This window comes from Papaver somniferum, chromosome 2 (assembly GCF_003573695.1).
Source record: "Papaver somniferum cultivar HN1 chromosome 2, ASM357369v1, whole genome shotgun sequence".
NCBI classification, from domain to species: domain Eukaryota; kingdom Viridiplantae; phylum Streptophyta; class Magnoliopsida; order Ranunculales; family Papaveraceae; genus Papaver; species Papaver somniferum.
Window position 1 is genome coordinate 87,741,175 of NC_039359.1, and position 23,423 is coordinate 87,764,597.

The 23,423-nt window shown below is 41.5% G+C and overlaps 1 protein-coding gene and 2 long non-coding RNA genes across 5 annotated transcripts; all 3 read left to right on the forward strand.

The window, feature by feature from the left end:
- Nucleotides 1-2,420: 2,420 nt before the first annotated feature.
- LOC113353678 lies at nt 2,421-4,073 on the forward strand. 2 transcript variants are annotated; one of them, XR_003361458.1, is made up of 3 exons: nt 2,421-2,669; nt 2,886-2,922; nt 3,084-4,073. It is a non-coding gene; the product is annotated as an uncharacterized LOC113353678 (long non-coding RNA). The 2 variants fall into 2 exon arrangements; XR_003361457.1 differs by having other exon boundaries at nt 3,087-4,073.
- Nucleotides 4,074-4,345: 272 nt separating this feature from the next.
- On the forward strand, nt 4,346-4,714 carry LOC113351569. The gene has a single exon (XM_026595527.1). The coding sequence runs from the start codon at nt 4,346-4,348 to the stop codon at nt 4,712-4,714; it is 369 nt and encodes a 122-aa protein (XP_026451312.1).
- A 15,994-nt stretch (nt 4,715-20,708) lies between these two features.
- Nucleotides 20,709-22,636, forward strand: LOC113353679. Of its 2 annotated transcripts, none has more exons than XR_003361459.1 (4): nt 20,709-21,041; nt 21,164-21,274; nt 21,973-22,275; nt 22,373-22,636. It is a non-coding gene; the product is annotated as an uncharacterized LOC113353679 (long non-coding RNA). The 2 variants fall into 2 exon arrangements; XR_003361460.1 differs by having other exon boundaries at nt 20,709-21,030.
- The last annotated feature ends 787 nt before the right edge of the window (nt 22,637-23,423 follow it).

The window sequence follows — 23,423 nt, forward strand, 5'->3', positions numbered from 1 at the left end:
CTTCAAAACACCCAAAAAATTTAATAAACACATTAAACCGAAATCTAAACACACCCCATGCATAATCCCAAAAAAAAACAAAGAACACCGAAACATATGCATGCAATAAGACTCCAACTTCACGGATTTAGGTCAAACAATAGATCAAAAGATAACCAACAAAATAAAAATTAAAAATAATAGTTATAGATAAAGGTTTTTACCTGATGATAATCGATGAAACAATCAACTATCTGATGAATTGATTTTGGATTGCAGGAACTAGGTCTAGGAATTTTGTTAGATTTTTGAGAGTAGATCGAAATTTCTGGGTTTTGATTACTAAAATAAAGATTTTCATTTGGTTAGGAAATTTAAAGAGATCTCTAGGTTTAATTCTGAGAGAAGGTTTTGATCTCTGAGTTACTTAAAGAGAAGTTCTCGGTTTTTCTGGGAAGATAAACTCTTTGAAAATAAGAGTGAGGGAATAAAAAACGTGAATAAATTAATTTTGTTGTCTGAAATACGAGAGAGAATAAAAAACAAATTTTGATATTTTATAAAAATAAAAAACAATAGAAAAAAAAATCTAAGATTAAAAAACAAGATTACTAAAATCCCATGGAAATATTTAGTATTACATAAATGCCATTGATGTACAATGTTTTCACACGTTTCAAAAACGTTGCTCCATTTATTTCAGTTAATAAACCAATATTATTTATTTTGCGTAACGTATTTTCAGGTGTGCAATGGATATAGACGTTTCAAAAAGATGCAACGCCAATATCCATTGCACACCCCTGAAATTGGGGAAATATCTGTTTGGTCCATTTAGGGTCATTTTTAGATCGATTTGGTCCTGCTACAAATTAGGAAACTCTATTTGGTCCTTAACCATCTACTTTCGTCTTCTCTATGTCTCTTCCTTCCGGATCTATTTCCCCCATCTAAAACAGTCCAACAACATCTTCAGCTCTTCCTTGATCATCACCTCCTCCGTCGAATTTGTACAAATCACCATCTCCAATTCCACCATCACCACCACCTCCACTTATGAGGTAAAAGATATTGTAGACACCCTAGATTTTGTAACTACAACATCGAAGTTAAAGAGACTTTACATTTCAATGGTCGATATTTCGGTATTATTATCACTTGAAATCAAAATATTTGGGTCAAGCAAAGTATGAGAGGATGTTATATATTAGCAAACTATTTTGATATAATTAGATTCGTTTTTTTTTGGTTGTACTGGTTTTGGGGACTGATTAATTATGTTTTGGTTCAGATGTCTTAAGTTTGAACATTTTCGGAAAGCATTCTTATGTTGTGTGATGATACTAGATGTCTAAGCACTATGGCCAAGGATTATTTTGTCTTGGGTTCTACCACTACCAATCAGTTTTGCACCTATTGAATTCACTAATATTTACTTCCATAATGATGTACTAAGCAAAATTTTTGTCGTTTTTCGGGATTATTGTTGGGTAATCTATTGGATGGGGTTTGATAGGTGCAACGGTTAATTACAGACTATTTATTTTTATGTTTTATTTGAAAAAATCCAACATTTTTTTATTTTGAATCAATTGAAAATGAATCCGCGATGCTAGTTCATTTTCTATAATGAACTTGTAATTGTTCATTATGTAATGGTAACGATAGTTCATTTTATATAGTAGTTTATTATCTTGAATGAACTGTGTAATTAAGGTTCATTTTTGGAAATGATAGTTAATTATGTAGGATAACTGGCAATAGTACTTCATTCTAGAAGTTCATTGTATAAAATGAACTCTAGGGTGGTAGTTTATATTGGAAAATAAACTAGTAATAGGTGTTCATTATGGTAGTTCACATCGTAGAATGAAATCGTACATGGTAGTTCATACTGTAAAATAAATTCGTGATAGGTGTTCATATTGTAGAATGAACTTCTAATGGTATTACATATGGTAGAATGAACTTGTAATAATACTTCATTATACCAGTTCATTTTGTAGAATGAACTCAAATATTACTTAATCTTAAGTACCTGGTACGGTAGTTCATTAAAGTAGTTTATTTTGGAGAATGAACTCGTATAGTAGTTCATTATATAGTTAATTTTTAGCTAAAGGATAAGGTAAAAATTAAAAGATTTGAAATATAACAACAATGATACTCGTTGGAAAGATATCGTCGATGGCTTTCCGAATAAAATTTATCGTTTTTGGACATATGGTTCAAAAGATATTTCATTTTTAAGTTTTTATTAATTAATAATATGATTTCAGGTGATTTTCTTCTGCAGTGGTGTAAAGCTGAATCAAGCTCTCTTCTTAGAGCTTCTGGCCCCACCAAAAATACTTTGACCAATAAAACTTTTCGGATTTTTCACACCATCAATATTTCGTCCAATAAAACACCCATCTTATTTTACCATCCACCACCGAGCTTGAGACCTAAAAAAAGAATAACGAGACTCCCGTCTCAATCATCCGAGTATTACCCAATTCCACATTTTATATGTATCTTCACGCCGATCTGGTGTGGTTGATGAGTACTACCCAATCTATATGTATTTTCTAAACCCTAATTCCACATTCTCACTTTTTTGCTTCCTCAATTTTCTTTTACAGGTAAAAGATGATGAAACGGAGGAAGAAAACCCTATATCACATGAGAAACAAAGGCAGCCGGTTCAAGTAAGCGAAGCTCTCTCTTACTCGATCTTTCAACAAAGACCACTTAGTCGATGTAAATTAGCTAGGGTTGATTTTGTGAAAGGGTTTATGGTTGATAGGTTTTGAAAGTTAGGGTAGTGCTCATATTTTTGGTCAATTGATTGTTCAATTTTGCAAATTAATCTCAATCTATTTGTTAAACATAATCTCCGTTTGTTTTTTTTTTTTTAATTGCAGGGACCCTTCTTTGTTCTGTACCCAAGAAACAATTAAGGTACTGAAGCTCTTTTCTCTGTTTTCATCACTTCTTCTCCTCTCTCGTGTTAATACTCTTCTTTGAATCTTTTTTTTCACTCGTCGTTTCGTCTACATAATATGTTTTTGATTTATCTATATTTTGATATACATATATTTTTTTAATTTTTTTTTTTGTAGCAGGTGATCATAAAAAGAAGCATTAGGTAAAAGTACCATTAGGTAGTTGATATTATGAATCAGGTAATTCTATTTAGGTTTAGTTTAATTTTTATGTTGAGTCCATCTATCAAAGGTTAATTATCAGTTGTAGTAATATGGTTAATTGATTTTATATAAGTTAGAGTAGATAAATTTTAACAGTTAGGGTTCATTAGTTGATGATGGTGCTTTTGTTCGTTCCGTTCCACGAATGGTTTATTCTCTTTTTTTTCAAGTTATATATAAGTATTGATTTCTGGTTTGCTTCATTGTTGCAGGATTGAGAGTTTTTTCTCTATCCTTTTTCCTTCTATTGTGGGTTTAATCTAAGCTTTTGTTTTTTAACTTTGAGTGAACTGAATATAAATTTTGTTGTTCTGTTGAAATTTGTACACATTTATTAGGTGTGTGTTCACTAAATGATGCTTATAATTCGCAAGCCACGAACTAGAAACTTTATGCCTGTGAAAGTACCGACCACAGACTCATGTGCTTCACCTGTCTTTGTGAGAGCACCTACTGAAAAAAGGATTGGCTAGCTTTATTGTTGGTTTTCTTATTAAATATATATCTCAGCTATCGTCTCGAATACTGGTGCTGCTGTAATTGAGTGTAGAGCTGTTGATGCGGAACCAGGATGAGATAATCAAGTCTGGTTGGTAGTTGAGTGTCAGAATTACAGTTGATAATGGTGCTGCTGGTAGTTGAGTCCCGGACTAGGAATAGAGCATGGTAGTTGAGTGTCAGAATTCACTAATCGACATTGAATATTAAATAATGACGGCGTCAACGGAGATTTCATCAACAAATGTATGAAAAGACTGACTATCTTATTTACTCATATTTTCTACCATTTTATTTAATGAGAAAAGTCGTACGACTTTAGTACAATGATGAACATTGCAAAGAAGAATGCAAGCAATAAGGAGCAGTCAAGTTAGTTCTTAAATTTCACAAACTGTTTTTCAGTTCACGAACTTGAGAAAATAATGATCCAAAAGATGATTGACGCGGGTGATCTAAAGCAGTACGTTCAGAAAGCAGAAACCGAAGACAGGGAAAAATGAAGCAAGCAAGTCTAGCTACCTGAGGGAAACCGGACACTCAATACCATTTCATTCTCCGAACCCAATGGACCATCTCTAACTGCCCAGATAGGAAAAATATTGAGAAAGAAATTTGAGGACTACTGCGAACTGTACAAGATCGACGGGGTCGAAGTTGATGAGCACGAGGAATGGATGAACGCACAAGTGGTGTTCGATGCTGAAGATATCGGAGAAGACATGGAGGACCACAACGATCCTTTAGTTCTCATCACTTTGACAATAGCGGGATGTAACATCAGGAAGATCTTGATAGATGGTGGAAGCTCCGTCAATATTTTGTTCTATGACACGTTCAAACGAATGGAATTGAATGATGAGCAACTGATGTCCTTTTATTATACCATCTATGGATTCAACGGTGAACCAACGAAGCCCCTGGGAGACATTCTACTAGAAATGGAAGCAAGACCAATGAAGGTTGAGATCCGATTCAGTGTGGTAGACGCTCCCCCTACAATGCCATCATGGGACGTAGGTGGTTCCATAAGCTCAAAGGATTAGCTGCAACATATCACCAATACCTTAGATTCCCGACACCCGAAGGGGTAATGGAAATCAAAGGAGATTAGGTCATCGCCCAGGAATATCAAGCTTTACAAGACCAACTCAATAATGAACAAGAGGAGCAGTGGAAGTCCCGAAGAAGTAAAAACAAGACAACTACCAAGGAAAAAGCAATTGACCTTTATCTCGAAGAAATCTCAGGAAAAAGTTTGGCAAAGGAAAGTATCATTCTAAATACCGAAGCATGGACCTCCGCAGCTAAGGGGGCTGAAGAGCTTACCAAATAGAAATTAAAGAACGTCCCTCTCCTAGGGGATCCCAAGCCTACATTCACACCTATAGATCCCACGAAGGAGATCAATATAGGGACCAAAGAAAATCCGAAGATGATCAAGATAGGTACTCTGATGGACAAGGAACAAGAGATGGCTCTAATCAAGCTATTAATAGAGTACGCGCACATATTTGCATGGAAACTAGGAGACATGCCAGGAATCGATCCGAAGATAATCCAACACGAGCTCCGTATAAAGCCAGGAACGACTCCATTTAGGAAGAAGGTACGAAAAGTGGCACCAGAATACCATCAGGTGATCGAGAAAGAGCTTCGCAAGCTGTTGGAAGCGGGATTCATCAAGGAAGTGAAGTACCCAACCTGGATTTCGAACATGGTCATCGTGCCAAAGAAGAACGGAGGAGTAAGGATATGCATCGACTTCACCAACCTCAATAAAGCGTGCCCAAAGGACAGTTATCCACTCCTGAGCATTGACCAATTGGTAGAAGCTGTCGAAGGATACGAAGAACTGTCATTTATGGATGGACACTCTGGTTACAACCAGGTGGCTTTGGCAGAAGATGGTCAACAACATACAGCGTTTTACACCCCGCATGGCCTCTGTTGTTATACACGAATGCCCTTTGGACTGAGGAACGCAGGGGAAACATACCAGAGAATGGTTGATACCACTTCAAACCATGGATCGGGAATGCTCTAGAAGTTTATGTCGATGACATGCTCGTCAAGAGTAAGCTGAGCAAAGATCACCATCAAGACTTGAGGGATATCTTCGATGCCATGAGGAAGCACTACATGAAAGTAAATCTGGAAAAATGTACGTTCACATCGGGGAAGTTGCTAGGATATCTGGTAACGAAGAGGGGCATCGAGGTCAATCCTGATAAGATTCAATCCATCGTGGAAATGGCATCACCAAAGAATCTTAAGGAGGTCCAGAAACTCAACGGATCACTAGCAGCACTAGGGAGATTCATCGCCAGATCATCAAAAAAATGTAAGCACTTCTTCAACACCCTCAAGAAAGGAAGTAAATTCACATGGACCGCTGAACGTGAAGAAGCCTTTCGGAAGATTAAGGAGTACCTAGCCACGATCTCGATCCTCCAGAAGCCCGATACTGATGAAGTACTGGCCCTGTACATAGCAGCGACCGAAGATGCAGTCAGTGCAGTACTAGTTAAGACCAACACAAAGGTCGAACAACCAATCTACTACGTCAGCAAGACTCTCAACCCGGCAGAAAGAAATTACACGAAGATAGATCAACTCATACTAGCATTAGTATGGGAAACACGGAAGCTGAGAACCTATTTTCTAACCCATTATGTTCGCATCCCTTGTAAGGCACCGCTGGAAGCCGTTCTCAAAACGCTGGAAAAGTGGGAAGAATAGCGAAATGGAATACTCATCTTGATCAATTCAACATAATCCACGAGATCCAAATTGCATAGAAGTCCCAAGTCCTGGCAGACTTTTTAGCATACCTACCCTTTGACAATGATGAAGAAGTAAAGGACATCCCAGAAGCAGTAGAGGAAAATAAAGATCCGATCGACATACTTGATCCATCAAGCCAAAGACGGTGGGAAGTCTTCGTTGACAGATCAAGGAACAGAGAAGGAGCAGGCATAGGCATCGTGATCACCACCCCAACTGGAGACAGAATTGTGCATGCACTAAGACTAGAGTTCAAGGGGCATACCAACAACATTGTGGAATACAAAGTCGTGGTGCATGCTCTTCGGTTAATAATAGAGATGGGAATAACAGACGTATGCCTGACTAGTGATTCGCAATTAGTAATCCTCTAGGTGGAGCTGGAATATAATATTTATGATGAGACCCCAACATCAAATTCCGACATCTATGTAGAAGAGACTTTAGGCATGCCGACGCCCTCGCATACATTTCATCAATGCTAAGAGACGAAAACATCAAGGCCATCAAGATAACAAGAGTATACGAACCTTCGATTACTCCACAACAATCCTTCGCTACCAATCGTGAAGACGATGTAGGGGAGGATATAAAAGATGATGTTGTGGAAGATATCAACAATGATTTCGACGAAGAAGAAATCTTATCAAGAGCAAATCAAGACGAAGACTTCACCAACGAAGAAGATTGGAGAACCGAAATCCACCTGTTCCTTGAAGAAGGAACGTTGCCTGCAGACCTGAAGCAAGATCGAAAGATACAATCGAAGGCAGGTAGATATGATCTTCGGGACGGAATCCTTTACAAGAAGTCTTTCCTCATACCACTATTAAAATTTCTATCCAGGAAATAGGGTCATCGTATCCTAAACGACAACCATTACGGTGACGTAGGCAACCACAGCGGAATGATATCATTATCTGATAAAGCTAAGATGCAAGGGTATTACTGGCCAACGATGATACGAGATGCCGCCAGGATGTCTCGAAGATGCGAAGAGTGTCAGCGTTTCGCTAAGAGAATCCACGCCCCAGCAACAAAGCTAAATTCCGTAGACATCCCATGACCATTCTCAAAATGGGGGATTGATATTGTTGGACCCCTGATCGAAGGGTCATAGAAAAGACTATTCTTGATCGTAGCCACGGATTACTTTAGCAAGTGGGTAGAGGCCAAAGACTTGTCCAGGATCAGAGATGTAGACGTTTTTACATTCATCTTTCAAAACATCATCTGCCGGTTCGGCATTCCTGCAGAAATTGTTTCCGACAACAGTAAACAGCTACAAGGAAATAACATAAACATGTTGTTTGATACCTTCAAGATTAGGAAGAATAAATCAACTCCCATCTACCCCCAAAGCAACGGCCAGGCCGAAGCAACAAACAAAACTCTGGCTCTCATCCTCAAGAAGTCGTTGGATGAACACAAGAGCCAATAGTGTGAACAACTGCATAATGTGCTATGGGTATACCGAACCGCATGCAGATCCGCCACCGGTGAATCTTCGTTCCTCCTTACCTATGGAGCCGAAGATGTCATTCCTACAGAAATCATCATGCCAACCACAAAGAATGAATCTTGGAAGAAGACCTCACAGCGGATATGATGCTGGAAAGGCTCGACGACCTAGAAGAACGAAGGGAGACAACGTTACAATGAATTGAGAAATATCAACGACGGTTAGCTAGAGAATACAACAAGAAAGTTAAGCTTAGGAATTTTGTAGAAGGGCAGTATGTGCTAAGAACTATACTGCAATATCAGCGAGAGAAAAAGTGGGGCAAATTAGCACCAACATGGGGAGGGCCATTCATCATACATGACATCGCGGGGAATGGATCCTATTACCTACGTAATCTAAAATACGAGTCCTAAGGCACCCTTGGAATGCAAAATACCTCATGCCATACTACCCATGAAGCAATGCAGTTGTGCACATGCATGAAGAGTACCAGAAGAAGAAGAAACTAGCATATCAGCTTGACATGTTTCTATCTCTGGACGGGGAGTAGCATACCTCACCACATCAATCAAAAGTAAGTCTTATCCTTCACAATTATACTATTGGGGAAAAGTAATTACATACGATCTCTCGGGACTCCCCTATCAGTGTCTATGAGTATACGACCAGGGGGAAGGATTCCAGTAGAAAGAGATACCCAACCAACCAATAAGTCAGCGGATCGGAAGAATGGGTGCATGTAAATAGTTCAACAATGCACCAGATATCTGAGAACGCTGCACTAACCCCCACCTTTCGGTAATCCTCTGTACCAGGGTTAGCCAACGGGGTGACAGGTCCAAAGTCAATAACGAAGGTATCTCCCTTCGTTATTGATATCAAATAATTTTCATTACTTATTCATTTCTCAACATTTGGATATGCTCGTTATCTAAAAAATTACATGAACTAATAATGCAGGTGATCATAAGAGAACATATTCCAACAAATGTTGATCCATTTCAGGAAAGTTGATTACAAGTTAGGGGAAACTGAACAAGAAATACATAAAATACACAAAAAATGGCCCGAAGCCAAGTAATCAACAAATATCAACCCATTACGACAAACAAAGGAACCTACTTCCCCTTGGGAGGCTCTACATGATCAGATGGGCTCTTCCTCTGAGACGAAGGGACACTTCCTCCCGAAGAAGGATCGGAAGCATAAGTCATAGGTTCAGGTACAGGGCGACGAGGATATTTCTTGATGATACCATGGTCCTTCAGAAGGCCTTGCTCAATATTGGTCAACGTCTTGTTGATCTCCTCGGCAAGTTGACGACGAGCTGTGTGTGCAATAACAATGGTCTTGAGCTCAGACTTCGACAATGAAGACTTCAATTGAGATACTTCCTTAGCTGCCTCCTTTGCTGCTTCGTCCTGAGATCCATCCAGCCCTTCATAATACTGAGCTTGACCCTGCTGGTGCACTAAGTCAGATTGATCCTTTTCAAGCCTTTCATTTGCAAGGCTAAGCTGTCCCCGAGCTCTGAAAAATAAAGTACAAATGAGTTAGAAGATCAAAATGAGGAAAGTGCTCACGACCAAACAAATATATACCTTCGACATTAGCCGAAGCTATTTCATATTCATTTACTACAGCGTCCCGGGCATCATCAACAAAATCATACTCGTCGGAAATTTTCTTATAATCAAATCGAAGATTCGTGAGAGCAAACTGACACTCATCAACTCTACCTGATTCATGGAGTCTAAATTTCGAAGGTGGTTGACTTCGTTATTCATCTCTTCTATCCCTTTGGTAAGCCTGTACATATTAATCTCAAGATCTTTCTCGGAGTCCACTAAACGAGCGACATCGGCACGAGAAGCATCTAAAGCATTACTAAGGGCACGAGCCTCAGCTCTGGCTTCGTCCCTCTCCCGAACAACCCGCTGTATATAATCCCGAACCTCAGGATCATGAGATGAACGAGCTAGATGCAGCTCCTCTTCCAAGTTTGCTACCTTGGTTTCTAGACGAGAAATACTCTCACGGGCTTCGTTTAGATTTTTTTGGGTTCACTATAAGGTCCCATTGAACTGTTGGCGATCGACATTATAACAGTTTTGCATGTCAACCACCTGCTTCCGTTGCTGTCTATAATGAGCCATAAGTTTATTGTGCTCATCTGCCCGAGCATTCCACTTATTAGCCTTTTTTTTTTATTTTCTCCACTAATTCCTTAATTCGAGAAGCTTGGCGAGTCCTCTCATTCCGAAGCCATGCTAACTCTCGGATATCAACCACTGAAGATAGGGCCGGGAGACTCAGACAGCACACTAAGAAGACAAAAGAGAGATACGAAGGGAAGAAAAAAGACGAACACAAACCTTTAAAAGACGAAGCATCTTTATGGGCCTTCTCCAGCTCGCTACGAACGAGAGCCAGTTCCGTACGAAGGTTCTCTTCGTTAGCACCTAGCTGCTCTTTCCCCTTCAAACGATTCTTCAACTCCAAAATCTCTTTATCCTTAGCAGCAATAAGAGCCTCAGTAGAAATCAGCTCCTCCTTCCTATGACGTAACGTACCCTCCAGCTTAAAAGCCTTCGTCTTGAAAAACTGATATAGAGTATGATTGCAGTGCTCACTCCTCACCAGCCGTGTAAGAAACGATCGCATAAAAATCACTAGGAAGTGAATATCAGGTCCCACAACTTAATATTTGCGATCACCTACCTCGAGCATACGTTGTTGAGGATAACAATACTGATACCCGTCGGCTATAGTCATCATCCGAGCAATAGAAGAAGGAGGATCCACAAAAAGTCTAGAAGAGGTGGCCCCTAGATCTTTCTCCCAAGCCTCAAAAACCTCGTCATAGGATGCCATTTGCATTTTTCAATGAGTAAAGGCATCAAAATCTTTCTCACCAGGTATCACAGAGGCAGGATTGGACACGAACATTAAGCCCTTATTCATCAGTCAATCACAGGTTGCATCATCTCCATCGTGCATCACAACCCTCTCAAATCTATCGGAAGATGCACTAGCAGAGGCCACATCACCGACAGTGACTCCAGGACTAATGACATTCTCCGTGGCCTTGGTCTCCTTAGCAGCACGAACCTCAACATCTTCACCTTCAAAACTCCCATTTTCCTTAGCTATTTTCTCACATTCTCCCCCCGCAAGAACATCCCAGTCATCGTTGGGTAAGAGTATAGAGCAATCCTAAGTCATCCCCATAGCAGCGGCCATATAGATCGGGTCTCCAGCGGAACAGACCTTGTCAAAAGATAATTCCTGAGTCGATCCATCAGGGACGGTTAATTGGAGATCATCAGAGGGAACATCTCTTTCACCACCAGGGGCAATCTCCTCTTCAGCGGCTCCACCACCAACATTCTCACCATACTCGTGATTTTGCGTGGAAGTACCTGTACGTTCCTCATCATCGGTAACTTCCTCATCTTCCTCGACGTGCACGTCATTCACGGGGCTGGTAACTTCATCAGGAATTTCTGTCTCCTCGGCAGCAGCCGTGGAAGATTGAAGTGGACATATATTTTTCTTCTTTGTTACCTAAAGACATATCGATGTGGCGTTACAAAGATAATTTTCTACATACTTGGACCTCAAACTAAGAATAAAAGGTGACGGAAGGTGATCACAGGGATGCTACATTGGTCGTCTGGCTCTTAACCTAGGATGTCCAACCAAGCTAGCAAAGTTGGACGGACGAGATGGTTTATGACCCTTATTTACGACCCTTGATGGATTTTTTAAGGTTTTAGGAGGTTTTCAAGCATCATTCCTATGCTTGACCGAATCCGAGCTTGGGCGTAAGCTTTGGTGGGGCCGACCAGGCATGCGCGTAGACGACCTGCCGGTGTATACGCCCATACCTCTTTGTCTCATGAAGGTGCGATCTAGGCCACTCAATTTTACCGGGAAAGGTGAGTGGTCGTGATCGATTTGCGGCAGAAATCCATTGCCGCAAAGGATTTGGAAGCCGCCAGCATGCAATGGTCGAGTCCTAGTCTGCCTAGGCCGACCAGCTCCACGCAATGGTGGGACCACGATGATCATGTTGACATGCTTGGAACCTTTTAAGTATATATCTACACCCTCCATCTAAGCTTGCGAAGATGGATGGTCGTGATCGAACTGCGACAGTTATGCAGCGGCGCAAACCCTTATTAGGATTTTAAAACAGCCACGCACACACAACTTCTACCAAACAGTTTGGAAAGTCATGCTCCCTTTTTGAAGGGACCGATTGTGTTGGGCCCACGTTGGGCCGACGGTGAACGTGTGTGCACTTCTCTAATGGTCTTAGGCGCAATCTAAGCCATCCAAACATGCTGGTGAAGTTGGATGGTTGTGATCATTTTAAGACATTAGTAGAATTTTCGTGACGCTTGCAAAGCATCATACCAGCCATGTTTTGGGCATGCGATCGTGGCTGCATGACCACGCCGTGAGCAAACCGATCAGGTAGGGATAGAGTGGGTCTGCCAATGTGCGTGTTAGCGCCTCCTCCATCTTTCATGGCGCGATCTAAGCCGTCCAATAAGGCTGGTGAAGTTGGACGGTCACGATCATTTTGAGACTGTTTTAAGCAGTCCTGCTCGTTCGAACTTCTTCCAAAAGCAGCGCGGTCACCCTATTAAGGATGGCGTTTTCAGCATGCCAGGAAGTAAAACGTGATGTTCGACCGTCCAAGACATAAATAAGCCCGCTGGTGGTCATCAAGGTGGTAGACTGCTCCTACTGAGGATCGTCTAGGATGGTTACATGCGGTCAACCTGCGTGGCCGTGATCATTTCTCTGACTGATACGGTCAGTCCAGATTAAATATGCTCAATCGGGCTAATATAAGTACACCGAGAGATGTTGCCTATACGGGTATTTCATGTATACCTCGTTATTGATACTTGGATATTCATGTTACTCTATCAAGAGAAACACTCAGTCTTCACGCCGCACCAATAGTGAGAGTTCCCGGGAACAGCACAGGAAATACTAGGTGAACTATGCCATTAATTAATAATGCTAAAAATTCACAGAATATTCGGGATTGTTGCTACATGCTCCATTCTAGGTGAATTTTGTGTATTTAATTCACAGAATATTCGGGATTGTTGCCACATGCTCCATTCTTGGTGAATTAATAAATCGAAGAGGTACTCATCACTTATCAAACATCTTTATCCTCTACAGGATGTTAGCGTATTAAATTTGGCTTTTAAAATTTTAGCCTTGAACAAAAATCCACCATCAACATTAAGTCCCCTACCTAGCACACAATGGTTACACTATTGTGGGGTAGGCATTATATGGTGACAAATAAATATAAAACTTATGAGACAAAGTTTGATGTTACCAGGAGAGATAGGTCGGCCTGTCTTTGGAACTTGTCACGTTCAAGAGGCATCCAGGTGAGCGTTCCCCTAGCATGATGTCGGTTGGCCCCAGGTAGATTAGGCATGTGGTTGGTTGGGATCTCAAACTATTCATGACGATATCATAATCCTCGACTCTGATGTGGACGAGCCCTATCATGAGTAATATCCTTACAAGGCTGCTGAAGCAATTTCTGAAAAATATGATGAAGCAGCTCCCAAAGAGAACGTTGATGTAGCTTCTGGAAAGCATGTTGAAGCAGCTTCTTAAGAGAACGTCGAGGCGGCTCCTGGAGAGAGCGTTGAAGAGCTTCTAGAGCGTACGTCGAAGCGGGTCCCAGAGAGAGCGTTGAAGCAGCTTCCTTTGGAGAGCGAGCTGAAACGCCTTCTTCTGGAGAGAGAGCTGAAACCCTTCTTCTGGAGAGAGAGAGCTTAAATCCTTCTTCTGGAGAGAGCGATGAAACGGCTTCTGTTGGAGAGAGCGTTGAAGCAGTTTCTGTTAGAGAGAGCGTTGAAGCGGCTTCTTCTTTAGTTTGATTTCCCCTTGAGAATTAAATGCTTCTTGACCATCTCTCTTGTGTTGAAGAAGTTCTTGACTGACGGCGAAGGAATTTCATGTTGAGCCTCAGTCCTCAAGCGTGGTCTACGTGGCTCTTTTATTCCCGGTAGGTATACCATAATAAAGGTATCTCTATCCAGCCTTCGTACTAGTAATCATATTACTTATCCATGGGTAAAAATATGCAGAAGCTTATATTACCTTTGTACGTAGTGGTTGTTGATATGGTGAAGCTCTGGATGATATCAATCGACGAGCAACAACGGTTCTTGGCAGCAGCTGTGATCAGAAGAGACTGGCAGGAATAGGCGTGGTGGAAACTTGCATGAACTTGACACTCTTCATAAAATGGTAGAGATTGTCTCGTTATTAGAGGGAGAAGCTGGAACCGATGGCTTTCTTGATGTTTCTTCATGGAATAGAGAAGAGGGAGACAGTCCCCTGCCCACGAGTATCCACTGAGCTTTCGACTTGATAGATGTTGTCACGCTAGGTTCATGAGGCCGTCTTTACGTCTGTTCTCTTGAGTATATCCTCGTCTTTTAACATCTTGGAATCATAATGATAGCGTGCTTGCATCTCTCTAAATTCACCATATTTGAGATGGGCAGTGCTAAGTAGTCCCCAGTCATACTCCTTTGCCATTATCATCTTTGGATCGTGTCTTTGGGGAGTAGGGAAGTTCCTCTTGAGTCTCAGGTGCAATCTCTTTTGGTAACGCAACTACTTCTTCTACGAGAGACGAAATTCTGAAAGTGTCTCTCATTGATGTAGTTATCGTCGATCCAGATATGGAATATCTTGGACGTTGTTTCATCATAGTGGCAGTCGTGCATATGGTACTGGAGTTGGAGTTAGCGATTTTGGACGCGCAGGATGTTGTATCTCGGTGGTTTTCCTCTTGTTACTTCAGCGAAACTGCTTACAGGAGGCTGAAGCTTGCATTGCTTGTTGGTGAGATGTATGCTTCCACGAACACCATGAGGCTCTTCATTACTGGCAGGCAGGTGCTGTCGCAACTTGAGCGTTTAGCAGCTTCACGGAGTTCAGAGGATGTCTGAAAGCGCAGGTTCTTTGACAAAGAACGATTGACAGGTATCATCCTATTGATGCAAAATTACACCACTTGTTGTTCAATCACATTTGGATCGTGACCCTTCAGTGCCTGAATTCGGGACCTCTTGACATAATCATTTGGATGTTCGTTGTTTCGCTGAAGCATTCTCTTAAGTATGACAGAGCGATTCACCCAAGCTGCGGATTCTTTATCGACATGATGATGCGGACATCGCTATCTTCTTGAGATTGTTCCCTTTAGGTGTCGGCTCCAGTAGATCTGAAGATGTCCCGGGCTCGCTCTCGTCCGGGCTGACATAATAAGAGAACTCTTTATGATGATTTGGAGATGCCCATATTCGTTGAATCTTACGAAACGCTTCTTGTTGTATTGTGGTCCACACGAAGCTTGCTCCTTTCTTCAGCAATGGAGTGAATGAAGCAACGAGCTGGGCCAAACCAGGTATAAAACGTCGAATGTATTTCACCTTACCTATAAAGCTTTGGATCTCCTTCACAGTCCGCGGCGGCGGCATCGTGAGGATAGCTTGAGCCTTGGATGGGTGAGTCTTGGATGGGTCCACCTTGATCCCCTCATCAGTTACCTGGAATCCTAGAAACTTGCTTGAAGGAATGCTGAAAGCGCATTTCAAAGGATTCATATTCAATTTATATTCATGGCACCTTTCAAACACTTGAGGTAGGACTCCTGTGTGATCTGTCCGAGCTTTCGATTTGACTACAATATCATCCACATAGTCTTCGACTTGCTTATGCATCATGTCGTGGAAGATTGCCGTCATAGCGCGTTTATACGTTGCACCGGCATTCTTCAAACCAAATGGCATTATAGTATAATAAAAATTTCCGAGAGGAGTTCGAAAAGCTGTCTTACTTGTGTCATGCTCGTACATCCTTATATGATTGTACCCGCTATACCCATCCATGAAGGAGAACATGTCGTGTCCGCTTGTGGCATCTACTAACATGTCAATGTTAGGTAGAGGAAAATCGTCTTTTGGCAGCATCTGTTCAAGTCTTTGAAATCTACGTAGCACCTGATATGTCTGTTTTTCTTTTTCACCGAAACAACGTTAGCCAACCAGGTCGGATGATGGATGGGCTTAATGATTCCAGCAGCTAGCAGCTTCTGAATCTCAGCCTTGATTTTCTCTTCTACCTCGTGCCTGAATTGCCTCGAAGATTGCTTGATCGGATTGAATCCAGGTATGACATGTAGATGATGGGTGACCAATTTTTCATCTAGACCAAGCATTTCTTCATACGTCCAAGCGAATGTGTCCTGGTATTCTTTGAGAAGTTGCACGAGCTCCGTGAATTCATCCGTGGACAAGGTTGAGCTGATGGAGATAGGCCTGGGAGATTCTTCATTCCCGATATTAACGATTTCGAGCTCATCGGTCGTGGAGTTGGTGCCGTCCTGCAGTTGTCGTGGAGCATCCATCACCTCTTCCTGTAGCTCGTCGTTGTTGTAGCATTTCATTGGCGGAGAGTCTCCCCTGCTAATTGTTAACAACAACGTCGGTAGACGGTTTTCCATTTTTGATCACGACTTTCCACAAAGGTTTGCTCCCTCTTAGTGTGAACGTGTGTCGCGGCTTTACCGGATGAAGAAGAACGCCTTGTCTGCCAAGATGCATCGTGGGTCTTAGCACTCAATGATGCGATTTGGTCCTCCTCCTGAATTGACGCCACGTGGAGAGTGGGATGCAATGAACTTTGTATGATTCTTCCAGTGGAGCTTATCTTAGTTCAAACAATTTCACTCCACATATCGGTGCATAAGCAGACAACGATGCAGGGATACGAATGACTTCCCTTTTCAGCATAGTTTTCAGGCACTGGTGATACGTCGAAGGGACAATCCTATTGTCATGAGTCCACGGTCTCCCCAGTATCATATGGTAATCTGGATCCTTTTCTATGACTTCGAATTTCATCTTTGATTGGACGGGCCCTGCAGATAAATTCAGATTGACATACCCGTACGTGTTAGTCTGGTTTCCTTCGAAGTCTGTCATCGTGGTAGGATTCCGTACGATCTTTCCTGGGAGAACCTTGGCTTTCCTGAGAGTCTTGAGAGTAATCACATTCGAAGACGCTCCCGTGTCGATGAGGGCCCTATTGAACTCTGAATCCTTGATGCGTGCAGTCACATGCAGGGCCCGATTGTGACCTTCCTCCGCTATCATGTCTTCTTCTGTGAATGTAACATTATTCACAGACATCTCTGGTGCTTTTGAGGCTTCTGGCGCAAAGGAGTTAAATGCACGTCCAGGGTTATCTGGTTGATTGCAGCAAACGTCTCCGCCCGCTGGTTCTTTGAGAGATGTAAAAGTTCGCATAAACTTTCCACTAGAGAATACGCTTCCTGATCCACCGACCTCTGGTTCATAGTGAAACTATTTACTTGAGTAGGATCGTTGCGAGGATCAGTCCCCAGTGTAAAAATCTCTGTGACAGGAGAACCACTCATATTTGATGTCATCTTGATGAGGAGATCGAGTATGTCGTTTATCGCTTCTTTGATCAGGTCCATGTTCTTCGTGTGAATTCTTGCACCCGTGCTAACTCGATCAATGTTGGGATTCTTCCGCTTACACCATTAGATACACCGTCGAGAAGAGGAGTATCTCCATTGGAGGGACTTCGATCGGGATTTGAAGTTGTTGGGGAAGTCTTAAGACCAACCATTTGAAATCAGCCAAATGGGATTGGGTATTGAAGAAATTGACTTCACAACCGAGAGATTAATCTCCCACTGTGGTCGCCAATTGTTTATGGGTGAAAACTGTTTCTGCCGTTTTTGGTAAATTTGGGTGTGTGTGGATGAGAAACGAATCTAAACCCTAAACAAATGCACTGCACGGGAGTACTTTTTGATTCGAGAGATCAATCTATACAATTCTGGCCTAAACTAAGAAATGGTCGTTCCAGACTTGCTTCGGTCACAAAGTGAAATAGATGGGGTTGATATTAGGGAGGGAAGCGAAGAATGTGTTGAGATTGTGAAGGTGTTGGCTGTTTATGACTTGTATCAGAATATCGAACTGGCTTGCAATAATGTAAGCAATCAGCTTTGTGTGTTTGAACACGTTGTATCAATATTTGATTTTTGTCTGTCTTGGGAATAGGGAGGAGAACCTATTTATACAAGTTATTGAGCACAAACCTCGTCTCGAAGTGGAGGAAGTGGAGTGATGGAATAGTGGGGTCGTGTTAGTGTCACACGATCAATCTTTGCCCGCTTCTCCCATCATCGCTAACCGACCATGCCTCCTGACACGTTCTTGTGATGGCGCGTTGCACGCTGTAAACCTCCATACCAATACCCCAGTAAGTATCCCCCAGTTTATGACATGCTTGATGTCTCGAATGAGTGGATCGTGGGACCCACTGGAAGTAGCATACGGTGCTAAGTTTAAATAACTAAGTTATTTAAGAAATCTATATTTATAAAATATCGTGTATATTCTATGCATGTAACGCATCGAATATGATCAATATGTATGAAGCATCGCTGTTTTAAGGCTTAACCGAATAAGTCGAGGATTAAGCGTCTTAAAACATCATCACGTCCAGCCATATTCGAGTGATCGTTTGGAGTCCGCATGGGCGAGCCATCTCATGGCCGATCACTCCGTGTGGAAGAGTGACGGACGGTGATCACAAGGATGCTTCATTGGTCGTCTAGCTCTTAACCTAGGTTGTCCGACCAAGCTAGCAAAGTTGGACGAACGAGATGGTTTATGACCCTTATTTACGACCGTTGATGGATTTTTTAGGGTTTTAGGAGGTGTGCAAGCATCACTCCTATGCTTGACTGAATCCGATCTTGGGCGTAAGCTTTGGTGAGGCCGACCAGGCATGCGTGTAGACGGCTTGCCGGTATATACGCTCGTACCTCTTGGTCTCATGAAGGTGCGATCTAGGCCACTCAATTTGACCGACAAAGGTGAGTGGTCGTGATCGATTTGCGACAGAAATCCATTGTCGCAAAGGATTTGGAATCCTCTCAGCATGCCACTTTCGGGTACGCGTTTTTCGAGGTCATCGAGTCATAGTCTGCTTAGGTCGACCAGTTCCACCCAAAGATGGGCCCACGGTGATCATGTCGACATGCTTGGGACCTTTTAAGTCTATATCTACATCCTCCATCTAAGCTTGCGAAGATGGATGGTCATGATCGAACTGCGACAGTTATGCAGCGCCGCAAACCCTAATTAGGGTTTTAAAACAGCCCCGCACACACGACTTCCACCAAACGGTTTGGAAAGTCTGACCGATTATGTGGGTCCCACGTTGGGCCGACGGTGAACGTGTGTGCACTTCTCTAATGGTCTTAGGCGCAATCTAAGCCATCCAAAGATGCTGATGAATTTGGATGGTTGTGATCAGTTTAAGACATTAGTGGAATTTTCGTGACGCTTGCAAAGCATCACACCAGCCATGTTTCGGGCATGCGATCGTGGCTACATGACCATGACCGATCAGGTAGGGATAGAGTGGACCCGCCAATGTGCGTGTTAGCGCCTCCTCCATATTTCATGGCGCGATCTAAGCCGTCCAATCAGGCTGGTGAAGTTGGACAGTCACGATCGTTTTGAGACTGTTTTAAGCAGTCCTGCTCGTTCGAACTTCTTCCAAAAGCAGCGCGGCCACCCTATTAAGGCTGGCGTTTTCAGCATGCCGGGAAGTAAAATGTGATGTTCGACCGTCCAGGGCATAAATAGGCCCGCTGGTGGTCATCAAGGTGGTAGCCTGCTCCTGCTGAGGATCGTCTAGGATGGTTAAATCATGCAGTCAACCTGCGTGGCCGTGATCATTTCTCTGACTGATACGGTCAGTCCAGATTAAATATGCTCAATCGGGCTAATATAAGCACACCGAGAGATGTTTCCTATACGGGTATTTCTTGCATTCCTCCTTATCGATACTTATTCGTGTTACTCTATCAAGAGCAACACTCAGTCATCGTGCCGCACCAATAGTGAGAGTTCCCGGGAACATCACAGGAAATACTAGGTGAACTATGCATTAATTAATAATGCTAAAAATTCACAGAATATTCGGTATTGTTGCTACATGCTCCATTCTAGGTGAATTTTATGTATTTAATTCACAGAATATTCTGGATTGTTGCCATATGCTCCATTCTTGGTGAATTAATAAAGCGAAGAGGTACTCATCACTTATCAAACAGCTTTATCCTCTGCAGGATGTCAGCGTATTAAATTTGGCTTTTAAAATTTTAGCTTTGAACAAAAATCCACCATCAACACCTGCTACCAATTAACTTCATACTGGAATGTAGTTGAGCCCTAAAAGGTATCTCATCGATTAAGGTACAGTCGCGCTCCTTACGCCTCTTGAATTCCAGCAGGACTCTGCGCAATTGATTCCCTTAGTTGACGTCACACCAACTAAGAGTTTCTTCAACTCAATTGAAGACTCACTACACCATTTTTTCCGATTAGTAACAGAATTTTACAACAGCTCTTTCGCTGTTGCGAATTCGCAACTGCTGACTGCAGTTGCAAAATTTATCAACGGCTGACCATAACACATGTTCGTCCTGCTTGTGTGCAAGGTAACACCAACATTATACGCGTGTGAACCGGTTGCGTGGGTGGGAACACTAGTCTTATTTTTTAGCCCAGATATGTAAAATCGTTTTACATGAGAAAGATTATTCCACCCTTTTTCCTTGTCATATATCCAAAATCCAACCCTACCTTATCTTCTTCTTTATCTAACAGGACCAACACCTCCCTCTCTCTCTCATTTGGCCTCATCTCTATTCTCTTCATAAACACAAACGAAATCGAAGATACATCGAAAAAATCAATCAATAACATCAGCTCTTCTCTATTCTCTTCATCAACACCAGCTGAAAACGAAGATTCATCAGCTCTTCTCGATGCTCATCATTAACAAAATCCATCAGCAGATCAGTTCTTGAGGATTTGTTGTGAATCGATGAAGAACAGTCAATGAGGAGCACCAACAATATTCGAGAGTAATTGTGTGTTTTATAAAGCAATTAGTAATTGTAACGAAACTCAAGATTATACCTCTTCGCTGGTATGTTGTTGGTAAGGGAAACCCTAATTTTGTTTTTGCTTTGATTGATGTTGGTGTGAATTTTAGGGATTTATCAAATGGGATCTTTTTTCTTTTTTTTGAGATTGATGGTTCAATTGATTGTTGTTTGCAGTTGTTAATTCCAGAAATTTTTATGAATGGGTGTGTATACTTAGCTCAGCAATGGATTTACTTATAATGGTATAGAAGTTGATTAATCTAAACACCAAACCTGCAGTTTGAGGTATATAGAAATAGCAGTTCATCAACTGCGTATATTTCAGTTTCTTTATACTACAATTTTTGATGAACACATCTTTTGTTTGCTTGCTTATAGTGTTTTTGTCATTGAATGGGACACACCAACAGATTTGAATAACAAGTTCCACTTCTGGGCTTACCAAAAACAAAAACTCTTCATATATTTTAAGCTATGAGGTGGTTCAATACATTCTAGGATTTATTTTATCATAAGATTGAGTATCGATCATACCCATATTACACTTGAGGTCATTTTATTTGGCTTCGGCACAAGTTGTTGCTTGTATATTTGTTTATGTTTATGGAGATGTACGTGAGAAATACTGGAAATGCTCAGTTCGTAGAACCTGTTCACCTTCTCTAAGAAGGCACATCTCGTGTCCTGCTGGTGCCTCATGATTTTCCAGAGTTACAAACCTCATGATTTTCCAGAGTTCCTTTGTAATTATCATTTCAGTTGTACATCTTAGTCTGGCAGTGCTCATGGAAATGTATTTGAGTTGTACATCTTAGTCTTGTTAACTACATTTTTGATTACTATACTTTGATTGATTATTGTTTGAAAGCTGACACAACATTTAATGGTATAGGTGCTCCATCTTGACTGGCCGTTCTCATGTTTTTAAATTCAACCATCCATCCATTGATCCCACTAACTCTCTGTTGGTTCTTACTTGACAGATAACACTATTATCTGCTCATATAGCTGACGGAATCGTTGCTTGGCGAGGTTAGGGAGGAGTTTGAACATCGCTTGGCGACCCAGAATGAACCGATAAGTTTCTCTTTGCTTTGTTAGTAATAAAGAAATCCTGTGGAAATTAATAGTTATTTTTATATGGTTACCCTAAAACTCGCTTGAATATACTGTTTAGATGGAAGGCTTCTTTGTTCAATGTGCACTTCATAGCTGCAGAGGACAATGACGAAGATGTTGATGCACAAGAGGGTGGGGGAATTTTACCTAGTGCAGAACCATACTTTGTAAGTCAGCTTATTTTCCATTTGTATCATTTCTGAAATTATACATATACTATTTATCGTGATTTATAAATCCAAAATTTTATACTCGGTACCGCAGGCTGAGATTCAGAAGAAGCAAAAACTGATCAAAGATTTGCAAGATGCGGGTACTCCCCCAGCAAACACAGATGCATTGATTGAAGCATTTAGAAAGGATTCTGCGCCTGCTAAAGTGTATGAGTTTAGAAACTGAACTTCATTGGGTATATTGATTGTATGTTATTGACCTGAATAAATTGTTCAAGCGGAAGACTTTGTTGTCTAGTGCGCATTCAATGTGTCTCTCCGTAGCCTGGATTTGGCCTGAAAATGTTACAGGGAACTCTTGACTGAGTCAATGACAAGTTGACTTGACTTTTTTTTTCATGTTCCAAAAATTTAGCAACGGCCGGAAACTGTTGCTAAATTTAGAACCAGAAAAATAAATCCCGGTCCGACGAAGTTTAGCCGGTCTAAGTTTTTTTGGTATAAATTTCGCAACAGCTTCAGGCTGTTACGACAATAATATAGCAACAGCAGACAGATGTTGCTAAAACTTTTCGCAACAACCAAAACCGTTGCAAAGCCAGGGAAAACAACACTTTGGTGTACCGAAAACCGTTGCGAAAAATTTCGCAACGGCTCTAGAGCTGTTGCAAAATATATGCAACGCCTCGTTTCGCAACGGCTTGCTGCTGTTGCGAGCCCTTTTTGTAACTGCTTGCAGTTGTTGCTATTCTGGAAAAATGGTGTAGTGACTTTAAACCAAATTCCCACAAGTTAAGCCTATATGTGATTTCCTTTTACAATCAAATAGTTTGATCAAATGTGTGGAAATTGATAGCAATAGAAAAAGTGTAGCTAACCTCAAAATCCGGACTTCTACAACCCGAAGTGCATCCTAGATTATTATTCACCTCACAAGTATAAAACTCGTGGAATCAATAAAGTTTGAGACGAAGAGAACTTTGATGATTTCTATCTATCTTGATCAAGTGAGTAGCTCAACAATTTATCAACATCAGGATACATGAGTTATCAAGGAAAGATAACTGGATATGGCTTCACGAATCCCTATAAATATTTTGTAGTTGCTAAATCCTAAAAGTGTTAGGAAGATGACGACTCTA